Source organism: Cebidichthys violaceus, unplaced genomic scaffold (assembly GCF_023349555.1).
Source record: "Cebidichthys violaceus isolate CVI_PGR_0920_01 unplaced genomic scaffold, fCebVio1.0.p SCAF_57, whole genome shotgun sequence".
Classification (NCBI taxonomy): domain Eukaryota; kingdom Metazoa; phylum Chordata; class Actinopteri; order Perciformes; family Stichaeidae; genus Cebidichthys; species Cebidichthys violaceus.
This window is the reverse complement of record NW_027176783.1, coordinates 717,860-728,548: the sequence shown is the minus strand read 5'-3', so window position 1 is coordinate 728,548 and position 10,689 is coordinate 717,860. Positions and strand designations below refer to the sequence as shown.

General features: G+C 40.6%; 1 protein-coding gene across 1 annotated transcript; it reads right to left on the bottom strand.

Moving 5' to 3' along the window:
- Positions 1-838: 838 nt before the first annotated feature.
- gpr37l1b (G protein-coupled receptor 37 like 1b) lies at positions 839-10,174 on the bottom strand. Its single transcript, XM_068732168.1, has 4 exons — positions 8,859-10,174; positions 6,717-7,061; positions 4,158-4,529; positions 839-3,484 (listed from the first exon to the last, which is right to left on the bottom strand). The coding sequence occupies exons 1-4, from the start codon at positions 9,561-9,563 to the stop codon at positions 3,311-3,313; spliced, it is 1,596 nt and encodes a 531-aa protein (XP_068588269.1). The 5' UTR covers positions 9,564-10,174; the 3' UTR covers positions 839-3,310.
- Positions 10,175-10,689: the final 515 nt, after the last annotated feature.

Sequence of the window (10,689 nt, the reverse complement as noted above, 5' to 3'; positions counted from 1 at the left end):
TTCTTCTGTTTTTAACATTTAACTACTGAGAAAAAGACATTTTGTAGAAAAACTTGTTTGTATCTCGTAAAGTATCAGAGATGTACAATAACTTTAAATGGTAGCGTTGGTATTTTTAGACCTGGACTCTTATTTCCTCTTGTTTTTGTGTCTCAGTGGCTCACGAGGACGACTGTTTTAATCTGGTCCAGTGTTGAAGGAGACAACTTCTCAGCTTCATTTACGTCCACTAAATTAGCTTCTTGTTACCACTGACACACGCAGATGATTATTGTAATTGTCTGAACTGAACAGAGAAATACAATGATTGTGTCTAAAACTCTCTCTCTCTCTCTCTCTCTCTCTCTCTCTCTCTCTCTCTCTCTCTCTCTCTCTCTCTCTCGTTCTGAGAGGTGATTTGTTTCTGGAAGACAACGGGGGAAGAGTGATGTCAGAGTTTGATGAGTTGAGATGAGATGCCAGTTCTCAGAAGGAGACTTCTCCTTTAGAGAGACTTCTTAAGACACAATAACAAACAGAAAGGTACAGGTTTGATTTCTCTGTAGGTCAGACACTTATAATATCAACAACCAGTTCATTTAGTGGACGTAAATGATAGAGAAGTGATGACATTACAGCTCGTCTAGTGTTGAACGTTTCTTGCCCAAATGCACCTTGGGAGTTGTAGTTGACTTCTCCTTCAGCTCTTATGTCCACATGCTTCTTTTACCTTTTGAAAGAACCAGATATTTTTAGAGTTTCATGTCAGAGAAGAATCATTGACGCCCATTGACGGTGATCAGCTCGGCTTGGTCAATAACATCTTCATTCCATCAATAAGCTTTCCAGACAACTGCAGTTTAAATTACACAACTTTATTGATAAATGTCCAATGCTACATCCGGTTGGTTTACATCTCGTTCACAAGACAACAACAACCAGCAGAGACACAAATATAAGACGGAGGTTAATTTGTTTTGTGTGGACTGTCCCTTTATTAAAGAGTTATGGAAGAGTAGCCAGGCTCTTAATGTCAACTTTGTTCACATTTATGATGAACTCAAACACACCAGCAGGACTTAAGTTATTATGTCTTGTTCCTTTTGTAAGTTATTGTTTAAAAAATGAAAACAATGTGAAAAGCTTGGCTGCAAAATTGGACACAAACATATTCACCATCTGTAAATAGGAACCCAAATAAAAACATGATGACTGTCAAAGTGCTGGATACCAAATATAAACCAACTGTATTCATATTGTTATTACTGTTATTATTTATGGAGACAGAAGCGACTTCAAACGATGGTGTTTTGGTGAAATCTACCGCAACATTTGGGATTTTACTTCTTCTCCATTTATTACAAAAGACTTCACCTTCACATTATCTTTTAACTGTTTCATTAAAAACACAGCGGTTCATATCATATTGATATGTTTTACGGTTTCTACGGGACCCAAATATAGAAATCAACTTAATTTCCATTTTTACGGTTAAGATTATTAATAATATGGATAATATATTGAAACCAAAAGAGGGAATAATAATATGTTTATTTTGCATGAATAAAATCATGAAAGATGCTTCAACCTTAAACATTTTTTAGCTTCTATTGGCTGGTTTTTCCAAACTATAACAACAAATTCAAACTAACGTGTGATTTATTTGTTTTGTTCTGTTTATTACAAGCTAACCGTTAAACGGAGTCTAAGATACGGTGTTGAATCTAAAACGTGTCCATGTGTCATCTCTAGACAATAAAGCCAGCAGATATTTATGGCACTGAACATCTGCCAGTTTGCGCTCAAGCACAGAAGAAGTCTGATTTAATTTGTCCATGTTCGATTGGTAGTTGATATCTCAACTAAAAAGATAAACACCTCTAACTTTGGGTTGCAGAGTGAAGGTAAAGTTAGTCACTGCTGATGACACAAAGGCACAGTCGGCTCTCACACACATATATCTGGATTTAACTTTGTGACACTGAACATTACAAAGACATTAACGATCTGGTGACATAAACAAATGACTATCTCACTCCCCTTCATACAAAGATGTAATTAGTTACAGCATTAAAATAAGCTAAATTCAAATCTTCTGTTTGTTCTAGTTGTTTGACTTTGACGTTTCTGAGTGAAAGAAATATTAATACAACTTCCTACACAGTTTAACTTCCTGTACAAAGAGACTGAGTCCTTCACGTTCTTCCCTTTTAGAAACATTCATGAAGCCGCACATTCTTCACCTGTACACCTGTACAGCTGCGTCGGTGTCAGCCAGCAGATAAAAGACGTGTTGGATCGATTGCATGGAAATAAAAAGGAGTAGAACGTACATTCCCGCTCAAATCAACGCCGCAGGATAACTTCTGTATAAACGGTAACGACACGAAGCACAGAGAGCCAACTTAATGCTTCATCAACACTCTTGTCACAGCGTAAGAAAGCACATCATGCACACTCTGTAACCAGTGTAGCATTGAAGCATGGTGGAATTAGCAAACTCGCAAGCTAGTTAACTAGCTTACAGCTGGCTAGTTAGCCAGCTAGCAGCAATGCTGGGTCCTAGATAGATATTTCCCCCATGCTTTGATGCTACACTGGTTAAATGAGCCAAAACAATAAGCTGGTGGCCAACAGCAGTGCTGGGTCTAACTGTCCCACCGTCTCACTCCCCATCGCTCTGGAGAAAGACAAGCTATCACGCTAACTAGCCAGCTAAACACTTTATGGCCCCAATGACTTGTCATGACAACTAACGACAATCGCCATTTTATTTTTATACCAGTCAAACAACAAGGTCCGTTCCACTCCTATTTATTTCACTGCAGCTTCACTGTCCTCTGGCCTCACTGCTAGCGTTGGAAACAGGCGGTAACCATTTTAACATACAGTACATCAGCTGTACGCTCTTCTTCTCAGCCAGTTAGGTTTGATAGTCGTCACTAACTTCCCCATTAAACACATGAAAACTTCAGCTTCAGACCAACTGAAGGAGTATTTTCACATCAAACATTATTACAGCAGGAAGTTTGAGGGAAGAGTCCGTTCGGCGAGTCCTGAAACAGCTGGTTGTGCAAGTACAGCAACTTCTCTACCATGACTACGGATTAAACTTCACTTCCTGCACAGACAGGAAGCTGGAGGGAGGAACACTGTGTCCATAGAGGAATATCATACAAATGGAAACTCTGGAGGAGGAGGAGAGGAAGATGAAGAAAAGATGATTGTTGAGGAGAGAGGAAACTCGTGGGTTAATGAAAACTAATGATGGAAGAGAAACCGTAAAAAAAGAGGAGATGATGGGTTGATAGATAAAGAGGGACCAGTGGCTCTAGCTTGAGATGGACAAGATGGCCGACGTGTCTTTAGCCTTGTCGAAGAAGATGGACGTCTCATTGGCTGCCTTCAGTTTGACCTGGGCGGAGCTTGGCGAGCCTTGGGCTCTGGTTGGCTGACACTCCTGACAGCAGCAGCAGCAGCAGTCCATGAAGGCCTGACCGAGAGCCTGAAACACGACGACACGCAGGTCAGTGATCAAACAACAACGCTACCGTTAGCTTCTCAATGCTAGCTTATGCTATGTTCAAACTACGAGCGTCAAAGCAAAACAGCTCAGCTTGTCCGGCGACATTGGTGCGTTGACGTAGTTTCTTTGTTAATTAGCACTGGGAATCGGTGAACATGTTGACGATCTCACCAACACACCTTAGTACCACAGACTGAATAGAAGAAGAAGACGTCTCTCGTTGGTTTGTGGATGTTTTGAAGCCTTGAGTTCGACGTTTTGTCTTTCGGCATTTTTTTTTTTTTTCAACCAGTGAACAGGAAGTGACCACATCTGGACTGAGGAGGAGTGACGTAGAGACGCCGTATACGTCTCTGGTAGAGACCTGTCAATCAACGTGTAGCCCCGCCCCTAAATCATCCCCTCTTTATGGTGTGTTTGACTCTAAATGGAGCATAATGTACTAAATGAACATCATGCTGTATTGAAGAAGACTGTAAACTAGAGATTGAGACCATAAACTCATGTTTACAATGTTTACTGAGGGAATAAATCAAGAGAGAAGTAGAGTCATTTTAGACTAGACTTCTATACAACCAGAGGAGTCGCCCCCTGCTGGACACTAGAGAGAATGCAGCTTTAACACACCTCCAGAGAAGGATTCGTGATCTACCTTGCACAGACACAGCAACAGCACCGGCGTCACCGACGACTTGAAGAACAACAGGAAGTGATGCAGCAGTGCCAGCATGGCGGCCGTGTCCTCGGAGACGCTGATGTGCGTGTAGGCCAGCGTGATGTTGCAGACGTGCTCGGGCAGAGCGCAGACGCCGTAAACCACCGCCAGCGCCAGCAGCGTGCAGTTCAGCTGCCGCTCCACCGCCTGGTGCTGCTGCTGCTTCTGATTGGAGGAGCGGTCGTCGTGGTTACGCTGCTTCTGGGTGGTGCTTGAGTCGCTGTTGACGTTGCGGGTGGCCATTTGGCAGAGGACGGTGAAGAGGATGGGGAGGCAGAAGTAGCAGCCGAAACACCACCACATCCGTCCCTGAAGCAGAGGACGGTAATCTGATTACTTTACCACAAATGCTTTGTACTTTGTGGTACTTTCTGGTTGCGTGTCATACTTGTTGACCATGTAGTACTCTGACGTAGAGTTGAACTTCCATATTTAGAAGCTATGGTTGAAATTTGACCTTTTTTATAATTATTTTCACAGCTTTTTATCAAGTGAGTTTTCACACTCAAACTCACAATAACTACTTTTACGTGCACACAATATTCTGGTTTCATCATTATTCCAGAAAAGACAATATTCCTACGAAGATATTCACATGGACAATGAAGATGAATATTCCACTAATCATCCCGTTAACGTGCATCCATGAATGATGTGATTAACGGCTCAGAACTCTCAGCCTCCCTCTCTCGTTGGCGTGATATTTGTGAATTTTCTAAAAACCTGTTTGTGTTTGATAACATTTAAAAGCTTTGTGTTCTTTCTTCTTTTCCTCTGGTCATACACCTATCAACATATCACACGTTTTCATCTGAAAATGATCCATTCACAATAAGATGATGTTTATGTGACCATTTAAAGTTCACAATATTATCAGATTTAAAATAATAATAGTGGAATATCAGTGTTCATGTAGACGTAGTCAGCAGCTGTTTCCATTCAGTCGTCACACACATTTTAATCAAACATTTTAAATGTCGCTAAAAATAGAAATGTGAATGTGATGCGTTTCCATTAACTGGTTTCAAGCAAATAAACGATGGTAGTTTTTTCAGAAGTCGACACTAGAGGCAACTCTGTAATCTACCAATAAAGAGAGAAGAAGAAGAAGAAATCATCGAGAGAAACATGGAGAGAGACGTTCAGTTTGAATAGTTCTTAATGTCTCATGTTGTCTGGAGACAAAGACAATATAAATATATATAAAGGAAGACTTTAAGTAAACGGATGGACGGATCAGAAACACAAGCAGTCACACGATCCAGATCATCTAAACCACCTCAATCTCAGAGTGAACTAAGTTTCACATGAAGGTTGAGGCAGGAAGTGGATTTAAAACCCAGGATCTGAGATTTAACAGAGATTTAACAGAGATTTAATAGAGATTTAACAGAGATTTAATAGAGATTTAACAGAGATTTAACAGAGATTTAACAGAGATTTAATAGAGATTTAACAGAGATTTAATAGAGATTTAATAGAGATTTAACAGAGATTTAATAGAGATTTAACAGAGATTTAACAGAGATTTAATAGAGATTTAACAGAGATTTAATAGAGATTAAATAGAGATTTAATAGAGATTTAACAGAGATTTAACAAAGATTTAATAGAGATTTAACAGATTTAATAGAGATTTAATAAAGATTTAACAGAGATTTAATAGAGATTTAACAGAGATTTAATAGAGATTAAATAGAGATTTAATAGAGATTTAACAGAGATTTAATAGAGATTTAATAGAGATTTAACAGAGATTTAATAGAGATTTAACAGATTTAATAGAGATTTAACAGAGATTTAATAGAGATTTAATAAAGATTTAACAGAGATTTAACAAAGATTTAATAGAGATTTAACAGAGATTTGATAGATTTAACAGAGATTTAATAGAGATTTAACAGAGATTTGATAGATTTAACAGAGATTTAACAGAGATTTAATAGAGATTTAATAATGATTTAACAGAGATTTAATAGAGATTTAATAGAGATTTAACAGAGATTTAATAGAGATTTAATAATGATTTAACAGAGATTTAACAGAGATTTAATAGAGATTTAACAGAGATTTAATAGAGATTTAATAGAGATTCAACAGAGATTTAATAGAGATTTAATAGAGATTCAACAGAGATTTAATAGAGATTCAATAGAGATTTAACAGAGATTTAATAGAGATTTAATAATGATTCAACAGAGATTTAATAGAGATTTAACAGATTTAATAGAGATTTAATAGAGATTTAACAGAGATTTAACAGAGATTTAACAGAGATTTAATAGAGATTTAACAGATTTAATAGAGATTTAATAGAGATTTAACAGATTTAATAGAGATTTAATAGAGATTTAACAGATTTAATAGAGATTTAATAGAGATTTAACAGAGATTTAACAGAGATTTAATAGAGATTTAATAGAAATTGAATAGAGATTCAATAGAGATTTAACAGATTTAACAGAGAGTTAATAGAGATTTAACAGAGATCCTCACCTGGTGATACCTGAGCAGCAGAGAGTGGAGGGAGTCGGGCAGGTAGAGGGACAGAGGGGAGGACGGGGTGACGGTGCAGGAGTCCACCAGACGACCCGTGGACGGGGACACGGCCCGGCTCAGCTGCCACAGGAAGATCTCGGGGCTGGACAGCGTCAGAGCGCCGAACCACACCAGCAGCAGCTTCAGCAGCACTGCACCACAGCGCTCCACCCGCCGGGCCTTCAGCGGGGAGGAGGAGGAGGAAGAGGAGGAAGAAGAGGAGGAAGAAGAGGAGGTGGCGGCGAGGAACCGGTCGATGCCCAGAGCGCACAGAGTGAAGGAGGTGATGCCCAGAGAGACGGCCTGCAGAAAGAGGGAGGAGGTCAGAGAGTTTTAAAGTAGGAGACCTTTGGTTCAAACTGAGAAGACTAAATTGAGAAATGTTCCATATGTGTTGGAAATATTTCATTTCAGAACTACGAGAAGCATGTGAACTTGGTCAACTTGTGGTGCTTTCAGGACCGTTGGAGTGCTAACTTGTGTTAGCATTAGCATCAGGTAGCTTTATCCCCTCCGTTGGCATCTACAGGCATGTTAACTTCAGACTCGCTATGTTCATGGTGCAGGTGTATTTAAAAGAGGAAACAGGATGTAGTATGCTCCAACTCTGCAACACACACAAGTTTATCTTGTTGTTTTTATGAAAATCATCGTGGGGAAGCAATAAATTGAGACGTTTACTGAACTTGGATGTTGCTTGATCGTCATGTTAACTTGCATGGTATAAAATGTCACGTCTCTGTTTAAAATGGCAGAAAAGGAAGCGAGTTTCTCCAACAGGAGGTCCTGATTTAAAGAGCTACAGTAGAGAACTATTTAACATGTAAAGGTCATTCCTCAAAGTTCAACATCAGCACAGAAACATCTTTATAAACGTCATTTTATAATTCACACCAAAAGTTCCAAGTTCAGTATTTTTCCTGTAAAAGTTCTCCAGTGATCACCTGATCAGATGTCACCTCATATATATATATATATACGTATATATATACGTATATATATACGTATATATATATATATATATACGTATATATATATATATATACGTATATATATATATATATATACGTATATATATATACACGTATATATATATATATATATATGTATATATATATATACACGTATATATATACGTATATATATACACGTGTATATATATATATATATATATATATATATATATATACGTATATATATATATATATATATACATATATATATATACACGTGTATATATATACGTATATATATATATACACGTATATATATATATATATATATATATATATATATATATATATATATATATTGAAAAAAGGACCAACAATTTCCTAAAATGGACAGAAACCCAGTGCTTTTGAAATTACATAAGACAATAAGTCATGATTATGTTTACATTCCACAAGTCTTTAATCCTTTTAATCGTTTTTAATGGATCCTTAAATTACAAATCTACAAACTTGACTTAACCTCTTTATTAGACTTTGTGAGTAAAGAGTCAATATTAACCACGATGGATAAATTATCTCTGTTTCCAACATCAAGAGGAACTTCTTCTGCTAAATTTAATATAATTGATAATTTAATGAACGTGTGTTACGGTCCTTTAGCTTTACATGAAGACATTTAAATACCCAGTTCTACTTTGACTATGTAGAGACGACGTGTTCGCCTAGCTTAGCACAAAGACTGTTAGCTCCATCCAAACATTAAAGGAACTCCTCAGTTCTGCTGAGACGGACAGAAAGTCTTCTCTGAAGACTAAAGACCTCCAATATGGCCGCCGGAGACACTGGGTCACAAATCACACAAACGCAGCTTCACCCCAAATTTGTTCCTGTCAAACTGTGAAAGCAGCAGCAGGACGTTCCAGCAGTCATAGTAGCAGGTCACCATGGAGACTGAGTCTCGGTTAGAAACAAAATGCTTCAGTCTCTGCTGGAGGCTTGTTTGTTTTATGAACTTTCCTCTGGAGCCACCAGGACACATCACATCAACACATTTAAAGTATTTATACCACAAAAACACAAACATCACTCTCAACCAATCTCACTGGCTTCCTCTCCCCCCTCCTACTTCCACACAAGCTCCACCCACCTCCATATACGGCACCATACGGCAGGTGATGTCGCCCAGGATCCTCCTATGGGAGAGCTGGTTGAGGACCACCACGGGGAGGCAGATCACCAGCACCAGGAAGTCCCAGAACGCCATGCTGGCCAGCAGGTAGTTCCAGGCGGACCTCATGTAGTAGTTGTTCCAGACGACACACATGACCGCCATGTTTCCCACCACGCCCACCGCCAGCACCAGGCCGGCCAGGAAGAGGACCGCGTAGGCTGAGTACGAGCTGTCCGCCAGCGGGTAGAAGGGGTTGAAGAGTCCCGGAGGGTCGCGGTCGGAGCTGGAGACGTTTACGTGGAGATTGCCGTCATCACCGTTGCTCCCTGCTCCTACTTTTGTGCCGTTGTCGAACTCGGTGGCCTGCGGCGCCGTCACCGAGTCGTTCTCAAAGGACTGGCTGAAGGTGGACTGTTGCTCCTCCTCGTCGGCGCCGCGGGCCAGGCGGCGGCGGCGGCGGTTCCTGTCCACGTCCAGATCCAGCATCTCCGGGAGGGGTCGGCTCTGGTTGGGGGCGTCCCCGGTCCCGAGCTGCTTGGTGATCCAAAGGGGTTCCAATTTGACGAGGGAGGACGGCTCGTCGAGTGCGTCGTTCTGACTGCCGTGTTCACCGACTCTCTTTGCGTCGGTGAACAGCAGCGGCAGGTTCAGACACAACCACAGACCGACAGACGGGACCATGATGAAGACTTTAAACGTGAAGAAGACGGCGGATTCAAATCAGAACTGCTCAGGATTGGTTGTTTTCCTGCTTAATTGTGCAGAATTCGGTGCTGAGCTTCAATCAAATTCCAGAAAACGTTTCCAAAAAAGTCCCAAAACTAATAAACAAAACAACCAACCTGATGATGCCAAAAATCTCTGAAACCTTTCAGTAAGATGCAGGTTTGATTCAGAGCTCCTGGAAAGTGATGAAAAGACAATTCCAGGAAAATGTTTGGTTTAATTCTGGAAAAGCTGGCAGACGTTTACAAGACGTCTACAAAAGTTTCATCAAGTTTCCAAACGATGAAAAAAGGCTGATGTTTGTCAAGACGTCCGCTGGATTTGTTTGTTGTCCAGATAACATGAAGGTCTCCTCTTCTCTTCTCTAAACTCCCAATACTCCTTTTAAAGTTTCCCACTTTAAAACTCGACTCTGCTTGTCCCGTCCATTAGTAATCCAAACAGGCGTTGGAGCTCCAGGAGGAGGAGGAGGAGGAGGGGGCAGGGTGAGGGTCCGTGTCCGTGTCGGGGCTGCTGTGTCTGGGCTGCAGGCAGCAGAGAGACTGGGCGTCCTGGAGCTCTGAGAGTCTCTGGGAACAAGCAGCCCTCTGCAGTCTGGTTGGATGGAGCCTTTGTCAGGACACACACACACACACACACACACACACACGCACACACACACACACTGACACACACACACACACACACACACTGACACACACACACACACACACACACTGACACACACACACACACACTGACACACACACACACACACACACACACACACACACACACTGACACACACACACACACACACTGACACACACACACACACACACTGACACACACACACACTGACAGGCCTATGAACACAAGCATACTAACAAGGTTGGCTCACACTCAAATACACACATTTGTCTGCACAATCATGCATGCATACTTTCTTTTTGCTCTTTTGGCTCTCGCGTTCTCTCTTTCACACACACACACAAACACTCAAAACACACACACATTTAAACACACTCTCAGTCCTGCTGCCCCCTGGTGGTCTCGTGGTGTTTTCACTCCAACTGGGTCCACTGAAAGAAACATCTGATCT